The 22,348-nt window shown below is 54.1% G+C and overlaps 5 protein-coding genes across 5 annotated transcripts; 2 read left to right on the plus strand and 3 right to left on the minus strand.

Moving 5' to 3' along the window:
- Positions 1 to 192: 192 nt before the first annotated feature.
- HER10_EVM0001006 (uncharacterized protein) lies at positions 193 to 1,938 on the minus strand. Its single transcript, XM_035470770.1, has 3 exons — positions 1,339 to 1,938; positions 703 to 1,270; positions 193 to 639 (listed from the first exon to the last, which is right to left on the minus strand). The coding sequence occupies exons 1-3, from the start codon at positions 1,610 to 1,612 to the stop codon at positions 444 to 446; spliced, it is 1,038 nt and encodes a 345-aa protein (XP_035328825.1). The 5' UTR covers positions 1,613 to 1,938; the 3' UTR covers positions 193 to 443.
- An 842-nt stretch (positions 1,939 to 2,780) lies between these two features.
- HER10_EVM0000274 (uncharacterized protein) lies at positions 2,781 to 6,216 on the minus strand (the record flags this gene model as incomplete). The annotated part of the gene is made up of 2 exons (XM_035470062.1): positions 5,529 to 6,216; positions 2,781 to 5,470 (listed from the first exon to the last, which is right to left on the minus strand). Exons 1-2 carry the CDS (start codon positions 5,839 to 5,841, stop codon positions 2,781 to 2,783), a joined length of 3,003 nt encoding a protein of 1,000 aa, XP_035328740.1. The 5' UTR covers positions 5,842 to 6,216.
- Positions 6,217 to 6,784: 568 nt separating this feature from the next.
- Positions 6,785 to 8,564, minus strand: HER10_EVM0008558 (uncharacterized protein). The gene is made up of 2 exons (XM_035478075.1): positions 7,610 to 8,564; positions 6,785 to 7,550 (listed from the first exon to the last, which is right to left on the minus strand). Exons 1-2 carry the CDS (start codon positions 8,216 to 8,218, stop codon positions 6,945 to 6,947), a joined length of 1,215 nt encoding a protein of 404 aa, XP_035329748.1. The 5' UTR covers positions 8,219 to 8,564; the 3' UTR covers positions 6,785 to 6,944.
- A 192-nt stretch (positions 8,565 to 8,756) lies between these two features.
- On the plus strand, positions 8,757 to 10,876 carry HER10_EVM0010459 (uncharacterized protein). Its single transcript, XM_035479918.1, has 3 exons — positions 8,757 to 9,137; positions 9,221 to 10,582; positions 10,637 to 10,876. Exons 1-3 carry the CDS (start codon positions 8,957 to 8,959, stop codon positions 10,759 to 10,761), a joined length of 1,668 nt encoding a protein of 555 aa, XP_035329991.1. The 5' UTR covers positions 8,757 to 8,956; the 3' UTR covers positions 10,762 to 10,876.
- Positions 10,877 to 17,807: 6,931 nt separating this feature from the next.
- Positions 17,808 to 20,690, plus strand: HER10_EVM0008393 (uncharacterized protein). Its single transcript, XM_035477918.1, has 2 exons — positions 17,808 to 19,588; positions 19,648 to 20,690. Exons 1-2 carry the CDS (start codon positions 18,558 to 18,560, stop codon positions 19,892 to 19,894), a joined length of 1,278 nt encoding a protein of 425 aa, XP_035329732.1. The 5' UTR covers positions 17,808 to 18,557; the 3' UTR covers positions 19,895 to 20,690.
- Positions 20,691 to 22,348: the final 1,658 nt, after the last annotated feature.

The following is a 22,348-nucleotide window of genomic DNA, read 5'->3' on the forward strand; positions in this document are numbered from 1 at the left end:
GCGATTTAATTGTTGACCATGAACCCCTCCACCACCCAGCCAGTTCGACCTGACCCGTCGACCTAGACGGGCGCCTGCTGGTTGGTGACAGGAACGGGATCGAGGGGACCTATACACCCTTAGACCTGTCATGTATTCTAACGTCGCGGGATCCCATTCGCAAAGATCTACAGCAACACCGGAAACAAGTGTCCATTTCAATCAGATGTGTATTTCTTGAGAGACAAACAAGCTAATGCGACAAAGCTCCATAGGACCAGACACCGGTCCCAACTCCAAAGTCGCGACTTGGGCTCGCGAGAATTATGCAACCCAGAAACCGTAGCCACTAATCCAGTTTACAGCCATAAAATGTACACTTTCCTCTTTCTTTCCCTGGGCCATCTCTTTTTCTTTTTGTGAGCGGGTGCTGTGGACGAGGATCATCATCTCAGTTCTCACACCTAGACGGCACTGTATCCGCCCCGGCCACCGCTAGTGTTTACGGTGTTGAGCACGTTCCTAGTCCAGTCCTTCACCAGGTAGGGGATATCGCGAATGGTGTCTCCGTGCGGCAAAAGATCCCAGCCCCTAGCACCGTATCGGTTGTAGTTCAGCCACGAGCCGAAGATGAGGTATGCGGCGATACCGAGGAAGGCCCTGTGGGAAAGAACCAACGTTAGCTTCTGCGACACACTACCCTGTAGATTCCGTCAGACTTACAAGACAAAGAGCCAGGTGAAGAAGCCCCAGTGGCTGCTCGTGTCACCACCACCACTGCCACCCTCCGCAGGCGGCTTGCCGTACGCGTCCTCGCACGCGTACTTGGTGTGCCACGTTAACCTCAGCACATCCATGTCGTTCTTCTCGTTCGGGCCGTAGCTGTTCCAGATCAAGGCCGTCCCGTTGAGCAGAACCTGCTTCTCGTCGGGCGAGGGTCCGTCATCCTCGCCCTCCTTGCCCTCCTCGCGCGCGCGGAACTGGCTGCCGTCGTACTGGTCCTCGGGCTTGACCTCGCCCTCGAGACCCGTCCTGTCACGGTCGCAGAGGAACTCGATGATGGCCTTTTGGTTCCTGCCCTTCTTATTGAGCGGGTACGAGCCTCCGTTGAGGATGAGGCGGACGCCCTCCTTCTTCGCGTCCGAGTTGGAGTCGCTCGACTTGAGTCGTTCTGCTGTGGCGTCCAGTTTGCCTCCGCCGAGGTCGCCAAGTTCGCCGGCGATGGGTATCACTTTTTCGACTTCGTCCTTCTTGTCGTCGCCTGGATGGATGTTGCGTTCAATGGCACAAACTGTCCAGACACGTTAGCTCTGCACTGGTCGAGCTTGCCACTCTCAACGATTTCGCGTGAATCCATACCTCTTGTGAAACTGGGGCACTGCTCCTCCTTCTTGACGTCTCCTTTGCGCTTCAAGGGAGCACAGATATCGACGGTATAGGATGTGTTGGTGTACGTAGGGGGGTGCCACTGGCTGGTCACAACGCTGTGCGGTCCGCCTAGCGCCTCGAGGTTGAATGAGACGTCGTCGACTCGGATGTGTTTGCAATCGAGCATCGCGGCCGCCGGCAGAGGCGCCAACAGCAGTGCCAGCACAAAGGCTCCTTCGGCCCGCGATAGTCGAGGGAAATGCATCGCGGGAGATCCGACCAAGCGTTTCTCTCGGGGGACCGTCTGAGCTTCGATGGGGATTTCGGGGAGAGGCGGATCTGCTGCGGATCACGAAAGCTTAGCAAGCAACAGCTGCTGCAAGGTTGCGCAAAGTATTGGGAGAAGAAAAAGGGGAGTAGTGAAGAAAAAGAGTAGTCTTGTACGTAATGAGTGTGGTTCTGGAAGCTGGGCAGGCAACAGAAAACGGGCAGGTCACGGCGTGTCGTTCATGTGGCTTGGGAGGCCGGAGCAAGTGGACTGTGGCAGCGGGTGGATGACCTCGTTTTGGCTGCTGCTTGGGAGAATGGGACCTGACCGTTTTGGCCAGGCGGCATTTAGCTCGTTGCATCATCGTCATGCCGAAGATCTAGCGAATCACGTGCAACGGCCATTGCCTGGCGATGGGGGAAGTGGACAACGAGCACGGATCTGGCCGCACTGTCATCCGCCTGTGTACCTAGGTAGCTGACATAAGGCAGCACTGCGTCCTCAATCTCACCTTGCTTCACCTTAGCACACCTCGGCCCAACTCGGCCAACGCTCAACTTACCTTACGCATTTGATATTCGTTGATATTAGTCCGCACACGTACATACTCACTCAAGTTCACCGAACTAGGCACCTTGGCAGGGCCAATATCACTCAACACATCGATCAAGCACCGAAGCATGGAAAACTGATTTGATACTCTGTACATCAAATGATACATGAGCTCGCTTCCGCAGAGCCTTGAACTGCTCTGGTGGTATGCACCATTCCCTTCCCTCCTCCGTGACCCATGAAAAGCAATTGCCGTCCATCCCTAACCGCACCTCGAAGGATAAGGTAAGTACGCCTTCGTAGGGGTATATAAGACCATGAGAGATCAAACAGCCAATCCGTCCCTAAAGTCCCCAGACGCCAAAGTACCGTAAAAGACGCTCATCACCCATTCCGTCCACGCCATAGTCTCCTAATTATTCATTTCACCCCCTCGACATGCCCGCAGCATTAACCAGTAGCGCGATCTGTGGCAGCACGTCTCATGTTAGACCTAACTCGCGATTGCCAGTTAAAAGCCGATTTGATGTGCGACGACATGTCTGGCGCGTGCTCATGTGCCATACAGGGGTCGCTAAGTCCACCAGTCCCGGGGTCGGAGACCGGGCGAGTCCTACATGCCGTGAGGTCCCATCATGCCGCCCATGCCTTGCATTTGTTGTTGTTGCTGCTGCTGCTGTTGCTGCTGCTGCATCATGACCTGATGAGCCCTGCGCTGGGCAAGAACGCTCTGAATCTGATTCTTGGCCTCCATCATGCAGTTTCGCTTGAAGGCCTCCATCTGCTCCGGTGGAATGTTCTCAACAGCACCACCCCACTTGGCGGCAAGATTGGCGATCTGCTTGTTGTATATCGCTTGCCCTTGTAGTTTGACTTGGTTTGTCAATGCGTTGTTGTTGTTCATTGCTTGCTGCTGCTGCATTTGCATCATAGCCTGCATATTCATGTTCTGGCCATTCATCATGTTCTGGCCACCGCCGGCCATCTGGCGCTGCATCGGGTTCATTTGCGCCTGGATTTGCGCTTGAAGCTGTGCTTGCATCTGCGGCGTCATCTGGCCACCATTCATGTTGTTGGCGCCCATTTGGCTGAGCTGCTGAGCGTATCGCTGCGCCAGTTGCTGGTTCATCATGTTGCTCATGTTGCCACCCATGTTGCCGCGTTGCTGTTGCTGCTGTTGCTGTTGCATCATGAGTCTGTGCTGCATTTGCTGCTGCATATATTGCTGTTGCTGAGGCGTCATCTGCTGAGGGTTCATATTGCCGTTCATCATGTTACCCATGCCGTTCTGCATCGCGGCAGCCATTTGCTGCTGCTGAATGGCTCGTTGTTGTTGGGCAACTTGTGCAGCAATCATATTGGGGTTATGCGCAGCTTGTGGCATAGCACCGGGCGTTCCCATCATGACGTGTTGGCCCATTTGAGAGTTTGACTGCATCATGTTGGGAGGTGGGCTTGCCTGATTCATACGAGGCGTTGCTGCCACTGCCGGACGAGGCACGGGCGTTCCCTGCATGTTTGGCGTACCGTGCTGGATGCGCGGGGTGGCAGCTTGGTGACTCTGTTGGCTGGCGCGAGCAGACATGCTGTGCGCCATTGGGACTCCACCAACGTTGGGCGGGTGGCCTTGGACGGCTGATGGCGGGCGTGGCGGGCTGTTGGCCATCTGGGAGTTGTTCTGCTGCATGGGCACAGCGCCAGGCATGGGAGATGACATGCTGTGGGGTGTGCCCTGTCTGACGACGGGAGACACTGGTGGCTGCGATGCCTGAGAGAAGCGTGCCTGGGTCTGGGCCGGAACACCATTTGGCATCGCACCAGATGTACCGTTTGGCATAGCAACGTTCGCCTGCTGCTGCTGTTGCTGCTGCTGTTGTTGTTGCTGTTGTTGCTGTTGCTGTTGCTGTTGCTGTTGCTGTTGCTGTTGCTGCTGCTGCTGGGCCAGATTTGCCGCCGCAGCGTTCTGGCTGTTCTGAGCGGCCTGGTTCGCAGCAGCCTGTGCGGCCATAGCCCGTCTTTGGGCCTCTCTCTGCTGCTGTTCTTGGCGAGCTTTGAGTTCCTGAGCCATTTGATGTTCGCGCCGCATCTTCTCCTGTTCCGCCTGGCGCTGGGCCGCAATGACCGCTTGCTGTTCCTGCATCTGCTTTTGCTTCTCTTGTGCAAGCTGGCGCTCCTTCGCGGCCGCTTCGACCTTCTCTTGCTCCTTTCTCTCCTCGTGCTCTCTCTTGATGTCAGCGATGACCTTGAATCGCTCAAATCTTGGCTCGAATGTAGATACAACAGCCTGGCCCTCTTTGTCCGCTCCGTTGGCCCCACCTTGGGTGCCATTGGCAGCCGAAGAAAGACGCTCGTCCAAGATAAGCATGTATCTTTCCTGTTCTGCTGCGGCAGCCTCGTCGGCGGCCATTTCGGCGACCGTCCTCTTGCGGGTTTTGGGTTGAGGGGGCGAGTCTGAGTGTTGGGGGTGCGCCAACGCATCGAGTAATGCAATAGTCTCTTCGGTATCTCGGGTTGGCTCGAGAAACAGGGGAGCGTTGGTCGCAAGCAAAATCTGTGATTCTGCTTGGTATATATTACTTCCATCAAGCTCCATACGCTCGCGCTTCTGCTTCTTGGCGGGAGGAGGCATGCTGCCTGCAGTAGGAGTTGGGGGCACCATAGTAATCGGCGTTGATGGGGGTACAGTGCCAGTGCCTTCCACATTTCCTGCTGCCCCTCGAGGTGTTGTAGCCTTGATCATCAGGTCTGCGTGGAGGCTCTCAGGCGTAGGGTGGAGTACGACAGTGAAAGTCTTGGGCTTTGAGGGTATCTTGCTCTTTTGGCCTTCACCAGGCAGACTAGGTGCCGGCATGCTCTGCTTGTCCTTTTCCTCTGCAGTTTTGGGTTTCGTGTCTTCCTGTGTAGCGGATGCAGAATCAGGCTGCGCACCAAGAGACTCTTTGGGATATGGAACATATGGTGAAGGTACGATATATGGGTTGTGATTATGAATCGAAGATGGCACAACCTTGCTCGAAGCCGATGTTGGTCGCTGGACTTCCTTAGATTGAGCGACAGACTTGTGATCGTGCACCTGAACAATCAAGCATCCCTCGTAGAAAGGGACACCCGCTTCTGAGAAGTATTCGATGAGATCGTGAGGTACGGTGCGCTCGCGCAAGTGCTCCAAGAACAAACGCATCGGCGACTTGTAAGGGAATATTCCATCTTGCTGATCGAATCGGAAATGCGTTGCGTGCATGTGTACGACGAGGGAAGGTGCGTTGCCTGCGAACTTCTTCAATATGTATTCATCCGTTACAACTATCTCCTGTCAGCATTGGCGTCCATGATGATTGCAACAAGTCCACAATCTACTAACCATATGGTAACGGCTCCGAGGGCTGGGCGGCTGCCGTATCGCCGACGAGTGACGCCGATCGGAGTCCCACACTGTTCCTAGAAATGCGACTGCCTTGGGCTGACTGTTCACGGCGCGTGCGATTGATAGGCCGCGCTGATTGCGAATTCGCGCCATTCGTTGTCGCAGAGTTGGGAGGCTTCTTTGTCGACATTGAAGGCGATGGCGACGATCGGATAGAACTCGCTCCATTGGTTTGGATGCCGGGGGGCACGGGACGCTTAATCTTGGACGCGACAGAAGGCGGCTGGATGGCCGTCACGACTGGCGCCATTTTTGCCGGATGGGGCGGCTACCGGAGCGCAACAGGCCGGAGATGGCGTCGCGAGGCTATTCTCCCACTGTCGAATGATGCCCAGAGTCGTGTTACAGAGCAATCATTGAATGAGATCTTCGGCTCGTCGATCGCGATGGAGTTCGTTACGGGGGTGGTTGAGTGGATGATGCGCGTTGACAAATCGGGTGACGTCGACGTGGAGCAGGGTAATTGATGTCGAATGCGCGGTCGCAGTTGTATCGAAAATATCGTCGGCAGAGGATCAAAAGGTAACGGAGTTAGAAATCAGAAAAAAGACGACGGGAAAGATGCACAACAGCCCTGATGGATGGATTCCAAGCGTGTGGGGTTGGGATGTAGTCAGGCTTCCGCGAGACCTGTCGGAGAAAGGTCCAAGGAGGAGCCGCCGCAAGTCTCCGGAGACGCGGGCGTGGAGCAAAGCAGAGCCTCAGGCAAAACCCCGGATGGGCGCACGGATCACGGTGCTGGTACAGTGTGCAGACGGTACGTACTCCAGCACCCAAAAACTGTGAGAGTATCAAGCCTTGAAATGCGCTGCTGATATGTCTAAACAGTGAATATGAGGCTACAGCAATGATAATATGCTGATAAAAATCAAGCTACTGGAGATTGGTAGTCATTTAAGTCACATTTACGGTGACTAGATTGCTGGCCTTATGCGGAGGTCAGGAGTGAATATTTCACTCTTTCTTAAAGTTGTAATTCAAGATAATATGTTGTAACAATGGCGACAAGTACTCCAAACGACAGGTACTCTCGACGCCAGAACTTCATGCGAGAGCCTGTCTAGGTAACAACTCTGTAGATAGTATGGATGTATACAGGTTGAAATAGTGTGACACAGCATGTTCATCACATTGCAAGTAATATTCAAGGGCTTGTCATCAAGATATTGCACTATCAAAACCATTCATCTCGCGTCGCAACGGTCAATTACCTATCTGCTCATGAAAACGTTACATGATATCTCGTGGTATATACCAATCCAATAAAAAACACACATGTCATACCCGTCCCTTCCTCCCATGAGATCAGATTTCCCTTATTGGAAGTCTTCGTTTATACAGTGGAGAGAGTATTTACTCCTTGCCCTGGACACGGCGGGCCCAGTCGTCATGGACCCGCATGCCGTCAACGACGACAACGCCTCGGCCACGTCCCACGCGGTCCGATCGCTGCCACCACTTTTCTTCCTTGCCAGGCCTCTCCGCCTCAGACTCGCTATCGGCGAGACCACCGCCACCACCCTCGGCACCCACAACAAGGATGATATCGTGGCGCAGCCAGGTCTGGAGATTGGAGACCATGGCGCCGTTGTCGCCTGCAAGAGACTCCTGGAGATAAATGATCTCGGGCTGGAGATGGCGAAGAATATGGGTGTGCCCATTAGCCGTAGTGAAAGGCATCACCATGGTCTCCTTCTCAACCAAAGCCAATGCCTGGGAGTAGACGGCATTGAAGGCAGGGTTCGCAGGCGAAGGGTTCATCAAGGGGCTCTTGGATGACTCCTCACCAGGCGTCTGGGCTTGATGGTGCTCAATGTTAGAGAAGGACGAGCTCAACGACGGTGGCGGAAGGTTACTAGTAGACTCGCCCGCCGTCTCTTTAAGACCCGGCGCATAGATCAAAACGAAGAGCTTGATGTCGTTGAAGTTGGTGTAGCGTGGAATATGCGACAAGATGGACTGTAAAGGAGTCAGCGAGGCACTTCGGAACCTCTGGCAAGTAACAGAGATGGGCTTACGGCGTGTTCATGGAATCCATCTTCGTCAAAGTCGTCACCGTGGCTGTCCGCAGAAACCACAATGGCAACAGTCTTTCGTCGCTTACTGGGGTCTCTGGGACCGGAAGATCGTTCCTTTCTGGCATCCGCTTCTTCGGACCATGTCTCATGGTCAGCGTACGCATTCTTGTCCTCTTCCCTGATGGCGGCCAATGCCCTACCGGCTGCAGCGCCGGCGGCAGCGAAGCCAGCAGTCACTGTCTTCCCGGCAGCGTCGAGGAACTGCTGAGGGCTGGGCGTGCGCCTCAATGCGCCAGACATCCTTGCTCCCAACCCATCTCCGGGTGCATCTCGGGGTCCCTCGGCCGTGCCGTATGTTTCGGTTCCGACGTTGCTGGACGGGGGTTTGGGTCCTCTGGAAGTACCGTACGCGGGATTATCGCCATAGTTTGCATTGTCGTAGTCGAGGTCGGCGTACTGCTCGTTCTCGGGCGTGTCGTCTTCATCTTTGCGCTGACTCCATACCCACGCTGCGATGCCGACTGTCGCAACAGTCACAGTAACTGCAAGCGGCACCCAATGGCTCCAAACCCCTCGCCTCCGAGAATTCTGATCGTTGGGCCACGACATTTAGTTGGACGCAACCATTGCACTTAGGCACGTAGCCTAGGTATATATAAGATGTGGGTTTGCGTAAATACAAGGTACTCGAGCTTATTGAGCTTCGTCAAGCGATTCGGGCGGCTGCGTCCGTGGTCGGGCTGGTTTTGTCTGTGAATTCGCCAATGGTATCGCAATCGTCGATGTTGAGTCGTGCTTCGGCTCTCGATGTTGTCAACAGACAGGAAATCGCAAATGGGGGGGTGGGCTATAGATCACCCACTTGTCGCGAGCTCGGGTGGCTGGTCTTGGGGGAACATCAACATGGGGGAATTGAATGGGCAAGGAGCTAAGGCCCAGGGGGGATCCCGAGGTTGGCCGTGTTGCCATTGGTTGCCGGGCCAAAATCTCTCACCTGGCCCTCCCGCCTGTCAGCCAAGGTGAGCAGCCGTCAGCCGGACCGAGGATGTGCCGACAATCACGTGCATCATCCCACCTTGATGCGCGACGTCAATAGTGGGTCCCTGCCGATTGGTCGCAGGTCGTTTTTTGGCGATGACTCCTTCAGCGCGCAGACAAAAATATCAAGAAAAGGGTTATTGAACCGGCACTGGTGTGGGCATCACAGAACCTAAGCTTCAACTAGGCCCAAGACGAATCGATCTTGCATCGTACATCTCAACAGCCCGGTTTCTACGCTTTCACACCCCGGCATCTCTTGCTGCAGTCACTTGTCGCAATCGAAATACCCCGCCAAATCACTTCGAGATGCCCCACGCTGTGTCGATGCCCTCACCAGGGCTTCAAGCCTTGGTCCTTTGCGGCCCGGGATCCTCGTTCCCGACCTTCACTTCCAATCCCGATGAGAACCCCAAGGCGCTCTTGCCCATTGCCAATCGGCCCATGGTCTGGTATCCCGTCGATTTCTGCTATCGTATGGGTATCACAAGTAGGTGCTTCATTCGTTGCTGGGCTCATCATGAGCACTCACCGTAGCCATTGGTCATGGGAATTACAGGCTGACTCCTGTAGACATTACTCTCATCTGCCCGGCATCTGCAGAAGCAGCAATCACCACTGCCCTGAACACCAACCCCCACTTGACAGCACTTCCCCTGCCGAGACCAGACATTCTCGCTCCCAAGGAATTGGACCAAACCACAGGCACGGCTGAGATCCTCCGCTTACCTGAGGTTAAGGAACTCGTCAAGTCCGATTTTGTCGTTCTACCCTGTGACCTCATTTGCGAGGTTGCCGGCGAGAAGCTGCTGCAGGCATGGATGGTCAAGGGTGCCAGCATGTCGGACTTGTTGAGCGCGCCAAAGTATTCAGGAAGCAGACACAGCCCCTTCAGCGGCGGCTTGGGCGTTTGGTACGAGACGAAGACGGCGACCCCGGTCAAAGGAGAGGAGACGGACTTCATCGCAGTAACACCGTCGACTCCCTCGCCTGTTGCGCCCCCTAAAGGATCTTTACTCCCTAACCTCTCCAACCTGGTAACATCCATACCCACAGACTCGCTTAAGGATCTTATGGAGACACGGAGAGGCTTTGCTGTCCGTCATGGTCTCCTGCGCAGCCATCCTCGGCTGAAGATGCTCACGACCCACAGAGATGCACATTTGTACATCCTACCAAGATGGATCATGGACTTTGTTGACAAGAATGATCGTTTGGAAAACATTGGCGAAGATGTCATTGGCTGGTGGGCTAAGGCAACCTGGCAGAAGGGTCTTGCGGAAAAGCTTCAACTGGACGAGGTTCTGCGTAAGGAAGAGGCAGACGACAGCGACGACGATGATTCACTGCAGGAGAGCGCCTCGTCACCCCAAGATGACGACCCTGAAGAGCTGCGGCCTAGCAGAGGTATTGACGATAATGCTCTCGACGGTAAAGACTTTGACGGCACAAATCCGCAGGGAGCTTCGCTCAAGGTGCCCCCGATTATCGCCTACGTACATCCTTCTGGAGCCGACGCACCGATGATACGTCGTGTGGATACAGCTCAACTACTTCTGAACGTATCGCTACAGCTTGCCAAAGTCCCCTCAGTGGAAGAGACTGGCAGCGAGGCAGCATCCCCTTTCGCACACGCCAAGAAGGTAGCATACCCGGAGGGTGTGAAGGGCCGAACGACAATCACCAAGGCCGACAGCTTGGTCGGAGAGAACGTCACAGTAGAAGAAAAGGTGGCCATTAAAGAGTCCGTTGTCGGAGCCGGCTGCCAGCTCAACGAGGGTGCCAAGCTGTCACAATGCCTACTGATGGAAGGCGCCGTGGTGGGCAAGAACTGCAAGCTTACGAGATGTATTCTTGGCAAGCGCTGTGTAATTGGGGACAACTCAGTCTTGACAAACGTCGAGGTTCAGGAGAACTTGCTGGTTGAGGCCAGGAGTAAGTTCAAACCATGTCCCACATACTACGTGATAATAGCTAACCATGCCCTAGCCGAGGAGAAGGACACGAAACTCATGAGCTCCGATGGCTTGGAGGCCACCGAGGAGGAGATGCAGGGAGTGCTGGAAGACATGGACAACGAGATCATGGCCCAGAATGAGGAGGCAGTGGAATAGACTTCAGGCCTTTTTTTTCGCCGATTATGCTTCGCTGCAATTCTGGACCGAGCCCCTCTGCTAAATTTTCTCTGGTGATTCATCGTATTCTGCCCTGCGCTGACCTACGCCAAACTAGAATATCATATACGCTACCCGGATGAGCTGACAGTATTGGGAACGAGAACTTTGTTCTAGCCACCGTGGAGGATGAACCAATGTTCACTAGGCCGAACCCGCGGATGAGGGACGGAGGTGGACAACTGCCGGGAATGCGGGATCCCCGACAAAGTCCGGAGGCAAAACGACGAACAATCAGTAGGTACTCGAGGGCACCCGTCGTCCTAGTCGAACTCTACTCTTGGTCCGGTGGGAACGGGGGGATCCATCAGATACCTCGGGGAAGCTGGACAGCAAGCCGGCAGACATTCAGCAGAATCGCGACGGCGGGCTGGAAGAGCAAAGCCCACCTCGCGGAAGCAACGGGAGCCAGGAACCGCTCTCACGCGTAGCGAACGAAGTGGAACCTCGCCCGCCTGGTCCACGACAATGGCATTCCTGAAGCTCGTGTAAGTCCCCCAAAGGCTCTAGCCAGCTCATCAGGGGCGATTGTCTTGGAAGCTTCTGGCTCGATTGGGAATTCCAGAGGGGTTTGAAGGGCGCATACTAGCAGGTCTTGTTCAGCGAGCAAAAAAGAGGCGAAAGAGGCTTTTCTTGTGTGGCCTGACTGCAGTAGCATGTGTAAACTAGGGAGTTGGTGAGCCTTTCCAAAAGGCACGAAGTGGAACGACTTTCTCTTCGGACACGATGGGACATCAGACGAAGCTTGCCAATAGCTTGCAGAAACGACGGAGGAGCGTCCGAAAACCCCTCAATTGGAACGATCCAAGGTAATGGTTTCATCCCCAGAGTTTCCCCTCTCCATCCGGATAGCTGCAGAAGAGGGCGCAATCGCGAAGAACATCCTCCCCCTTGATCTCCTAACGCCGAGTATGGTGGACGAGCTATTTGCCCATAACCTCTTTCCCACAACGGACGCCAGGGGCAAGAGACATCCACATAGACTCTCTCTCACACACACACCGAGCGAGAGAAGCGCGAGAGATTCGCGGCGAGAGTGGGAGAGATGGGACTCCGGGGAGGGCCTCTGTAGAATCAGCCCATCTGCCAGGGGCAAACTGACTCTGCAAGGATCACCAATATTGGGGCCACTCGAGAGGCCTGAGGAGAGACATTCAGCAGATGATGCTACGGTCTAAGCAGGTCTAGCGTGTCCTCGATGTCGATATCGGGAATTTGGCCTACTGCATATGGCACTTTGAGAAAAGTGACAGGTCACAAAAATCCTCGGAACATTGTCATCTGCTCGTCCCAAGTTGGCGGGATAGGCACTTCGCCGAACTTACTTTCACTGACCTTGTCTGGACCGAATGCTCAAGAGGGGCGAAGATGTGGGCAAACGATGTGGGCAACAGTCCATTGAGTGTGTGAGAGAGTGAGGGGCCAAGGGCAAGCGATGATGGGACTCTAGTGTAGCATCTGAATCGCAAGTGCCTTGTGGTAGTACAGAGATCGATTTTGAGTCCAGGCTAACGGGGTTCAATCCGAACCAGACGACGCGGCGGATGTGGGCGAAAAAAGAGGGGTCCAGGGCAAGAGGGACTTGATACGGTAGTTACGGAGAAGATAGAGCTAGAATGCTAGAGAGCGAGAGAAAGAGAGGGACAGACAGGAAAGAGGGTGGTCGAGCGAGACCGACGGCCCAGCTCCGGCCAGGAACGCGGGTTACGCGGGCCACGATGGTGAGACCCCTCTGAAAACCTGCGTCGCTCGCGCGAGAGTTGTTGCGTTCCTCTCGAGAAGTCGTGGCAAAGTAAAGACTTTTCTCACTTGTCTTTCTCTCTCTCTCTCTGTCTACCTTGCGTTGGAAACACAATGGGAGAGACCTCCCACGCGTCATGACTGGGGGGCGGGCGTTTTCTTACACATAACAAGGAAAAAGGGGGCCAACCTGAGCATTCCTCTCGCGTGTGCTCAGGATCAAGAAAAGTAAAGAGAATTTTGCTGCGTGGATGTGATCCTGTGTGTGTGGATGGAGTTTTGAAGCCTCACACAAGACTTCTCTTGCAAGGCCAACGCCGAAAAAGACAGGTCTCGTTTGACACGCGTTGTGGGAACTCGACAGTACTATGAGAAGGGCAAAAAGGAGGAGAGTCAGACTGCGGAGCGGCGAAAGCCGCAGAGAGACAGATAGATAGACCTTGTGGAAAGTCAATTCGTTTGAACCGGTAGTCTTGTGTCACTTCTTCCCTCCCCTCCTTCTCTAGACTCTCTTGTGCGGTCGTGGTGGTGGTGGACTAACGGCCGAAGGTTGCTAGACTGCCCTTTCTTTCCTTGGCTGCCGCCTCTGTTCAAGGGACACGAAACATGGGCCACTAACGTCGGAGGCGCGGATGGGGTTTTTGAATCATGGAATTTGGAAACAGAAGAGGAGGATGCCGGCGGCACCTGGAGACACCTGGAGCTAGGAACTTCAAGGAAGAAGGCTTATTGTTGTGTAGCCGACTAAGAGCCGCGGGGGAGGCTAATACAAGCGTACGGATACTGAACAGAGATGTCGATGGGATGAATCGAGCTAGACGTACTGGTATTATGGAGACAGTCACGGGCTGAACGGCTGTCGTTGTATGGGAAGCAACGTCTTTTTTCTGCGCTTTGTCCCAGAAATAAGTTGTCAAAATCGGACGATTCTCAATGACGGCGTCGTTGTCGTGATGATGATCGTCGACCGTTGGACCAAGCCCTTTGGCCAAAATCCGATGGGAGCGAGAAACGGTTCCGTGCGGGATTGAACAAAGAGCGGCCATGTGGTAGTGGTGGTGGGAAAGAGTTCGTCCGAATTAAGGTCGTATAAGCTTTAACCTGGATTGAGTGATTGGATTGGATCTGTGTGAGAGGCTGGGCGGGAACGGTGGGTGGACGGGGGGGACAACCTTGACGAGGACAGGGAGCCAAGCAAGAGCCGACAACGACGACGCCAGGTACAAGCACAAGGAACACGCACACCTCCAGCTTTCCCGTCATGACTTCGGTGATATTTGATGGAGGAGGGGCAGTGAAGGGATCCCATTCTGGTCCGTCCTATTCACAATGGTTCCTATCTTGGAGTGAGATAGCGAGTGCGGATCATCCTCTTTCTCCACGTCTGCCTTGCCCGGTGCCATCTTGGCCAGGGCTTTCGCGTCTACCCCCCCATGCCCGCTTCCCCACCAGGCCGGGTGATCTGCCAGGTATTTGGCAGCAGTATGGGAAGCTCGGGGCCGTTCGTGAGCCGTGACGGCGATCGGTGCGGGATGGGAAATCCGAAAGAGACAGAAGGAGAGAGCGAGAAAGAGGTGAGAAGGGAAAATGCGTACGATAACCATGGCATGGGGGGGAAAGGAAGCGGGACATGGGCAACCCTGTTCACCTGAGCGACAGTCTCGGGTCCGGCAGCTTGACGTCGATCACGGATGTGGGCGAACTGACTGCAGCTCGACAGGGGGGATGCAGAGAGCCAAAGTGGGTTAATAGTGACAGATTCTCTTTGCTTGGCAATATCCATACGGGATATTCACCATCTAGCATATGCGATGCGGTGCTGGGTTGCGAAGAGAGAGACGGGATTTGCCCATCCTCCATCCTTCCATCATCCACTTCCTCGCCGGCTACTGGAACTGAGCCAGGCACACCACTCGATATGGAGACCACTACGGATACCTATCCACAATGGATTTTGACGACCGAGAAAAGAGACACACGGACGAGACGGCAGACGCACGGATTCTCGGGTGCCTGAGTTGGACGACTGGGGATGGCGGCGCGCGCGAGGCTGTTCAGCGGGGATCCCTTTGGACGGCGGCGCGCCAAGTAGCGCGTGTTGTTTAGACGCGAGTGTGTGTTTTTCTCTCTTTTACTTTGCTAACGCTGGATCAGATGCCGACGACGCTAGCAGTTTTTGATAGTTTGCCTTTTGCCCTTCCCTTTGGCTGTGGCTGGTCAACATTGGACCAAATGTTTTGAAAGGGTCCTTCTCGTCTGACTCTATTTCGCGTTCTTTGCCCTCTCGAACCAGTCTCTATCAGTCTGGCGTCCGTCCTGTTTCCCGGGCCTAACGTAGGACCGGAGAGGGTGCAAGAAAAAAAAAGCCTCCAAAAGCATCGGAATCGGAGACTAAGGCTGGCCGACAGGTTATAGCTCGTCCCAGGAATCGGAGGACTTGCAGCAAGCGTGCAGCAGCGCCGGGGACCAGCCCAGACTGAAAGATTGAAGGACGTCTAGACATAGTAGACAGCGGCACAGCCAAGCCCAGGCGGCGAGCCGGCGAGCCACCACAGACGGGAGTTCTAACTTGTTGGTAGGCTAGAGAGGGGTGGCGTAGAGGCGTAGAGCACCTCGCCGGGCCTCTTAGGGCGTGGGCAAGATGAGAATGATGGTCGACATGGGTCCTGGATGAGAGAAAGAGACACAGCCGTACATACCTAGTAAAAGAGACAGAGAGAGAATATGGTGACGATGAATATGATGGAGAGGGGTGTGTGTGTGTGTGTGTGTGTGTGTGTGTGTGGGTGGGTGTGGATGGTTTACTGATGAGCCGCCCTGCCCTTGTCAATGATCTTTGGGGGTCTAAACATGGATGGCCAATGGTGTCTGAATCTATCCCCGCTTTTCCTTTCAAGCGTGCCTGCGTGCCTTGATCGCAGCCCTTGTTGGTGGCTTTCTGGGAAGGGCTGTCCAGGGTCCCCGTCATGTTCCCATTGTGTCGAGGCTTTTGAATGGGGGGGAGAGAAGACATGGGACTCGTCGACTCGATGAGTGAGGGGAGGGCGTGAGTGAAAGGGTGGATGAGATGAGATGAGATTAGATGACATAAGCACTCTCACACAACATCAAAAGGCTTCTCACATGAGCTGGGAACCAATGAGATGAGGGATCAACGGCAGGCATCTCGTCGATGAGTCTTGCCAATTGGCCGATCTGGTTGGTGGAGAAGCGGCAGGCCCATGTTCTGCCCGTTTTTGCCGTGTCCAGGGCCTACAGGTGTGTGTGTGTTTCTGCCATTCTCCCGCCCATTCGCCAATTCAATCACCCTCCATCCTTCTCTCTCATCTCACTCACACTACCCACCTTGCTCACAGTGAGAGAGCGAGTGAGTGAGTGAGAGAGAGGTAGCAACACCAACACCGAAAGAAACGCTATCAAATCTCACATCGCCCAATATTCAGCCCGTCGTTAACTTACGGTGCGTCCCTGACTCAAGCGACCCGAGTCGAACGATAACTTTCCGTCGCTCCATCATTTTTCCCGCCTTCTCCCTTCTCAACCTTTTTTTTGCTTGCAAGCTTGCCGTCTGTCTATCTCTTGCCAATGGCTTTCTGCCTTGGTGCGCTTCTTTCTCACACAACATTCCGGTCATTCTTACTCGTTTTGGTCCTCTCGCAGTTCTAGTCCCCTCTGGCTTGGAGTCCGTCTCCTTCAGAATCGCTTCATCTTTGCTTTTTGCACATCTCTCATCTGCATCGTCCCTGTTTCAGCGCCTCTTTTCCTCACTCACTCACCCACCACTATTATCCATCATAACAGTGAGAGAGAGTAGTAAGTTGAGACCAACTAGCCATGCCGTACCAAGTGAAAATGTGCATGCATACCTTACGTCAGGTAAATCTTCTTCCACCTCACTGTGCGAGCTCCGTGTCAAGATGGCATGCGGATTCGACCGGGGTCCGCAGCGCCGGACTACTGGGTTTTGCTTTTCTTGCCTCTCTCTTTCTTCCTTCGCGTCCTGCGGCCTGCTCTTCAGGCCCTCGTCACTTTTCACATTTTCTGCACTGTGTCTCAACTGCATCATACATACTCCGTCGTCAGCAAGAGAGAGAGGAAGAGGAAGAGGGCCGATTATTGCCCAAAGGCAAAAGAGCTTGCATCAGGGGGGCAGAGGGGAGGCCTGTGCCTGGTGTCTCACACCACAGCTGGCCAAATTCTCGGCCAGTGAGTGTCGTACGTATCAAGTTATCACTTCTTCCATTCCTTGACAGGCGTGTCTCCATTCCCCAAGGTTACACACATTCAAACATAGAGCCAGATGCTGAAAGACATACACGGCAGCCAACTACGTCTGGGCGTCCCCACTCTCACACACACTCTCTCGCGGCCTCCCGTTCATCCCAGTCTCCCCTTCCCCTCCGCCCAAGGCTATCTCACAGACATACGCTTTCTCTGTCCTCTCTGGAACCCCACCACCACCACCACCACCACTACCACTGCAGCTGTCTGTCCCGCTCGCCATGGGCTGTTTTTGGCCCGCGGTGTCATGTACCTTTGATAGCTAGCCAGCTAGTAGTAGAAAAACCGGAGACGCGTTCTTGCTCTCACGTCTGACAATGGGGCCCTTCCGGCCTCCCTGCTTCTTTCCGACCTCACCAGTGGAAGTCTACCGGTTGTCTTGCAATGCTCGGACGTCCAAATCTGGAGATGGATACAGAGAACGATAGAGCCATGTCTCCGAACCAAGATTCAAGAGCGTGTGGATTGTCAACCATCCACCCTACCCCCCCTTGTCGTCCATCATCCTCACCCTTCACCAACCCGCGATCCTTGAACAAGCAGAAGCGGTTCATGCAGGTACTCTTTCTTCTTCGTCGAATGTGTCCCCCGGTTGGTTCTCCGAGTCTCCAGCTGCCTGGCAGCAGTTCCTCGGCCGTGGTCAACCCCGGTCAAAGTTGACTCGATCACTACGAATCCCCCCCAAGGACAAGGGTAATCCACACAAACTGCAACCCAAGATAGAGTAGGATTTTGGCTGTCTGGGCTTGACGAATGGGTACTTTGATCATGATGTATCCGTATCCCAGCAGCCCCAAACTTGGACTCGGCTGTGTACCCTGCCAGTTGCTCCAGATTTGGACTCTTTGCTTTCTCAACTCAGAACCCATGCAGACAGGCATAGCCCTGAGCCTGTCCCTCTATCTCTCTCTGTGTCTCTGTCTCTCGCCTGCCATGCCGGGATCAAGAATCATAGGCGAACAAGAGAGCAACTGGCTCGAGCTTGTCTTTTTGGATCAACAGCTTGAGCCGCCCAGAGTACCGTACCTGGTTCAGCTAATCCATTGATCTGACACCTATATGTACGTGGGTCTGCGTTCATGGACCGGGCGATCGTCTCATTGTTTCTCAGGGACGACGAAACATACTGGACTGAACTGGACTGGACCCTCTTCTTCCCGCCGCAAGAAACGCTCTTCTGCTTTAGACCCTCACCATCCTCTCGTCCATAGATTGGTGGATCCCGCGAAGGAGATTAGAGCCTCTCTCTCTGTGTGTCTCTGCCTTCCCCTCCCCTCCTCCCCCACCACCACCACCATCACGTCTTCAAACTCCACGCCCATTCTTCCCACACCTACACCCCCCGGCTGGCTCTTCGCAGCTCTCCCTCCCACGCTCCACTCCACCTCCACTATCACGTACTCAGACCTCGATACATTCCTATCTGGGGCTCTCTGTCTCTCCCAGCTGTTGTATTGATGACACTATTTCCCCAATTTGTGAGAATATACCTGTCCATCACTCTTTAGGGGCGTCATCTTCATCTCCGTCCCCCTCCGTCCCACGATATAATACTGCCTCGACTGCTCGTCTGTGGAACGCTTCCATTATCCCATCATTCTTCATCTTACTTTTAACCGGACAACTCGCTCCCTCTTCAGAAACGAATTCACCCCCTCTCTCGAACAACAGCGAGTAAGCAACAACAATCAACAACATACACACACTCTCACACAATGATGTCGCACTCGCACCTCTGGCAACAGGAGCAGGACCACTCCATTGAGGGAATCATGGAGACCTTTGGTGGCCCCGAGACCAGCTTTAGCTTTGACGGTTCCATGAGCTGCGGGACTACAACACCAAGCTTCTCTGCCGCCTCCTCTGTCTACGACCCCAACGGCCCCTTCACTCCTCGCTCTGGCCGCTCAACACCTCACGATCACAGCCAGTCCAGCATTGACTTCGACGCTTCCTTCTCCTCCCACAGCTCCTTCACCTTCGACCATGCCCCATCACAAGATCACAAGGGTTACTTCCCCAAGCCCGACGAGGTGAAGATCCAGATGCCCATGCAGTATGCCTCAACACATGTCACCCCCTCAAGGAGGCAGAGTGCAGGCTACGGCATGGACCATCTTGACTACAACACAATGCTTCACGTTACCCTCAACTCCCACTGCATGCCCGGCATGTCCTCGCCTCACCCTCACCAGCAGCAACACCAGCACCAACAACATCACCACCACCATGCTGAGCAATACTCTCTTCACCCGGAGCTGAGCTCATCACCCTTCGTGATGCCGACTCCCCACCGCGGCCTCCCGAGCTCCACACCCAGCAACGCTCACATCTGGTCCTGCAGCAGCGAGAGCCCCATCATGATGTTTGGCAATGAGGCTACGCCCTCAACGTCGCCCCTTCAGGCCATGCATGGCGGCAACAGCAGCTCCGTCAAGCGCGAGACCACAGACTCCCCTATCCCCCGCCTCACTCCCCCCTCAGCGGCTGCATACCACCACCGCCAGGACCCCAGGCGCAAGCTCTTCGCTGAGGTCCAGCGCAAGACCCTCGCACTCCAGAAGAACCAGAACGACATGGAGGCCCTGCGGCAACTGAGGTCCATCCAGGTCAACCAGGATGGCTCTGTCCTCGAGTGCGGCTCAATGAAGGTCCGTCACGTGGCGCCTAGACGGGAGCGTTGCACATATCCCGACTGCACCAAGACTTTCAAGAGAAAGGAGCATCTCAAGCGACACTTCAAGGCGTAAGTATTTACTTCATTACTCAAAGCCACAATCACAACGCCGCTAACACATGTTTCAGCACCCACGAAAAGGAGGTTGAGCTCTACACGTGCCCTGCAACAAATTGCAACCACGTGTTCAAGGAGCGCCGCGACAACTTTGTCTCCCATCTCCTTCTCCACAAGCAGGGCAAGAGCAGCAGGACGCCGTACAACGAAAAGGCCGCCAAGCTCTACGACGAGATGTGCCTGCAGAGCAAGAGCCGCAAGCGCGTCAAGACGGGCACCAGCTCAAGCCCCAGCAGTAGCGGCAGCAACAAGAACTGAGAGAGAGAGAAACATCAAAGTTTCTTACTCTATCTCTACTGCTCTGCTGCTGGAGTGAGACACCTCGAGCCGGGGTGTTACGGGACGTTTCCTGGGGGCCACTGGGAACTCGAGAGCCACTCCGGCCGAGAAAGAGGGGCAGCGAGAAACGCCAAGTCGGGATTTCCCATGGCGATAGGCTGCTTCTCTTTATTTCCAAGACAATTCCCAGGATCCCCAACGAGGATGCGAACGCCACTTCTCTGCATGTTGCTCATCCTTGCAACATTGCTGCAACAAACACAAATCTTTTTTGCCTTTCCAACCTGTAATAATTCTGTTGCACGAAACATTGCCTTTTTTCTTGGGCGTACATTTGGCAAACCGTTTGGGTGTATTTTGTCACTTTTTGTTTATTTCTACGTTACTTGTTTCTCTACTGTATGGATCAAACTGGGGAGGATGCTTTTGCTTATCAGAGAGAGACGCTTGGAATTCCCATCGGAGGTTGTCAACACATCCCGCCAACCGTCCCTGCGCAACGACTTTACATGCATTTTTACGATTGCCGCGGAGAAATATCAACCCACACACAAACACACTGCAACCTACACACACAAAAAACTCACAAGATTTACATATATTCTTAACGATTGAAAAGACGTTCCAAAACGAAGTCGTATGAGTACCAATCAAAAACATCGGCGGGAGTGGGAGAGAGAGAGGGGAAGGAGGATACTAAAGGGAAGATCCTGTCTCTGGCGCGAAAACTAGGAGTAGGGGATACCGGGAAGGAGGCCAACTTTGTCTTACTTTTGGGGGTTCAAACGGCGAAAAATGGGGACACGGGAGGGGAAGAGTGGTCTATTACTCTGTACTGAATAACTACCCTTTTCTACTGGGTTTGCGAGGATACGAAAGAGATCACTATTGTTTCTACAGTTTAGATTGTCACTACTGAGAAATGTGAGAGATAACAAGGTTCGAAGATCAAAAGATGAAAGAAACCCGATAGTTTCCCCGAGTGCGGGTCTTTGATCACTACATCCAGGCACTTTACTGCCTACTTTACGTACTGATGATACGAAGAAAGCTGAAGTCCGAGAGCAGAGCGACGCAGGATAGGTGGCATCCGAACTCCTATCACATCTCGTCTGCATGGCGTGGACTTGACAGGTTAAGCTGTTGGGGAATCTCATCCTTCAGCTACGTCTTTGCAGTCTCCCAAAAAGTAAACCAGTCTAGACTCAATGGAGACGATTTTGCCCGTCAGAATCTTGGTACTGCTTTGATGTATGCATACCTACTGCAGGTGATATCTGATTTTTTGGGCTCGATACTACCCGATCTCGTAGGATCATCTTGGCCTTGTGGGAGACCGTGGTAGTGGTCAACGCGTAACTATTGTAACAGCGTTGCAATCATCAATCTGACAACGGACAACCTTCAGCTGAGGTGCCCTCTCGTCCCATTCTCGTCTCGGTAGGTGAACTTGACGATCACCGCCCGGGTCACCCAAGATTCCCCACTTTCAAACGCGTATGTGGTCGAGGTGGAACCGTGGACGGGTGATGGAATAGACAGGGCCAGGGGGTCAAGATCAAGGCACGGCCAGAGCGAAGGCATGCTTGTCTCAGATTTTGGCGTCGTTCCTTTTCCTCTTTCTCTCTCTTTCTCTCTCTTTTCTGCTGCAAGAGTCGAGACTACAAGGCACCACCGCTACTTTTCTTGCTCCATCCGCCAAGGAGGAACGTCAAGAGAACTAGGTAGGGGTTAGGGTTAATGATGGGGACGAACGTGCTTGATAGCCTCTCTTATGGTCTTATTCCATGCTCTTGTCCAGGACCAGGGCTATGACGAAAACTCTCTTTCTGCCTCTTTTCGCCCAGTCAGGCTCTCGTAAGTTGCCCCGTCGTGACCTGGACTCGTGGACGATCCGGGACGCGAGTCGAGAGCCGGGAGCGGGCGGGGAGGAGAGGGGCAAACGGTGCGGTTCAGGCCGTCAGGGTTTTGGGGAAACGTTCATTTCGGGCTAGATGGGGAGAGAGAGAGAGAGAGAGAGACTACGGATACTGGTCTATGGCTTAGTTCATCGGCGTGTGTGGTTAGTTCAACCGTAGTTGCGTAGTTCAAAAAATGCCCCCATTCTTACAGGCAAGCTTCCGTCATCAGGATTACGTCCCGCGCGAATCGGGATGATTGACGGGATCACGAAATAGGGTTGGTGGGAAAGCAGGGGCAAGGTAGGTTTTACGAAAAGAGGTATCCATCTATGGCAGAAAGTTGGGACCTGGTGGTACAATGGTTGCTCTGGAATCTAGGGGGCCTCTTGATAGTTTCGACAGGGCGACGAAGGTTACGAACCGATGCGAATGATGGAATGGACAGGGGCAAGATGATCAGAGGCAGGGGAGGGGGAACCAATCGACCAGGGGCGAAGGGGAGAGAGAGAGGAGGATGAACTTGGGAGGAGGA

Source organism: Colletotrichum scovillei (genome assembly GCF_011075155.1).
Source record: "Colletotrichum scovillei strain TJNH1 chromosome Unknown Contig00009, whole genome shotgun sequence".
In the NCBI taxonomy this organism is placed as follows: Eukaryota; Fungi; Ascomycota; class Sordariomycetes; order Glomerellales; family Glomerellaceae; genus Colletotrichum; species Colletotrichum scovillei.

Excerpts from the sequence above, each read along its gene's own strand:
- HER10_EVM0008558 (XM_035478075.1), bottom strand. The coding sequence starts at position 8,218 with ATGTCGTGGCCCAACGATCAGAATTCTCGGAGGCGAGGGGTTTGGAGC. Across the intron at positions 7,551-7,609 it reads ATGGATTCCATGAACACGCC|TCCATCTTGTCGCATATTCC; the intron begins GTAAGCCCATCT and ends ACTCCTTTACAG.
- HER10_EVM0008393 (XM_035477918.1), top strand. The coding sequence starts at position 18,558 with ATGATGTCGCACTCGCACCTCTGGCAACAGGAGCAGGACCACTCCATT. Across the intron at positions 19,589-19,647 it reads CTCAAGCGACACTTCAAGGC|CACCCACGAAAAGGAGGTTG; the intron begins GTAAGTATTTAC and ends CACATGTTTCAG.
- HER10_EVM0001006 (XM_035470770.1), bottom strand. The coding sequence starts at position 1,612 with ATGCATTTCCCTCGACTATCGCGGGCCGAAGGAGCCTTTGTGCTGGCA. Across the intron at positions 1,271-1,338 it reads GTGCCCCAGTTTCACAAGAG|TTTGTGCCATTGAACGCAAC; the intron begins GTATGGATTCAC and ends GTGTCTGGACAG. Across the intron at positions 640-702 it reads TTCACCTGGCTCTTTGTCTT|GGCCTTCCTCGGTATCGCCG; the intron begins GTAAGTCTGACG and ends TCTTTCCCACAG.
- HER10_EVM0010459 (XM_035479918.1), top strand. The coding sequence starts at position 8,957 with ATGCCCCACGCTGTGTCGATGCCCTCACCAGGGCTTCAAGCCTTGGTC. Across the intron at positions 9,138-9,220 it reads CTATCGTATGGGTATCACAA|ACATTACTCTCATCTGCCCG; the intron begins GTAGGTGCTTCA and ends TGACTCCTGTAG. Across the intron at positions 10,583-10,636 it reads CTTGCTGGTTGAGGCCAGGA|CCGAGGAGAAGGACACGAAA; the intron begins GTAAGTTCAAAC and ends ACCATGCCCTAG.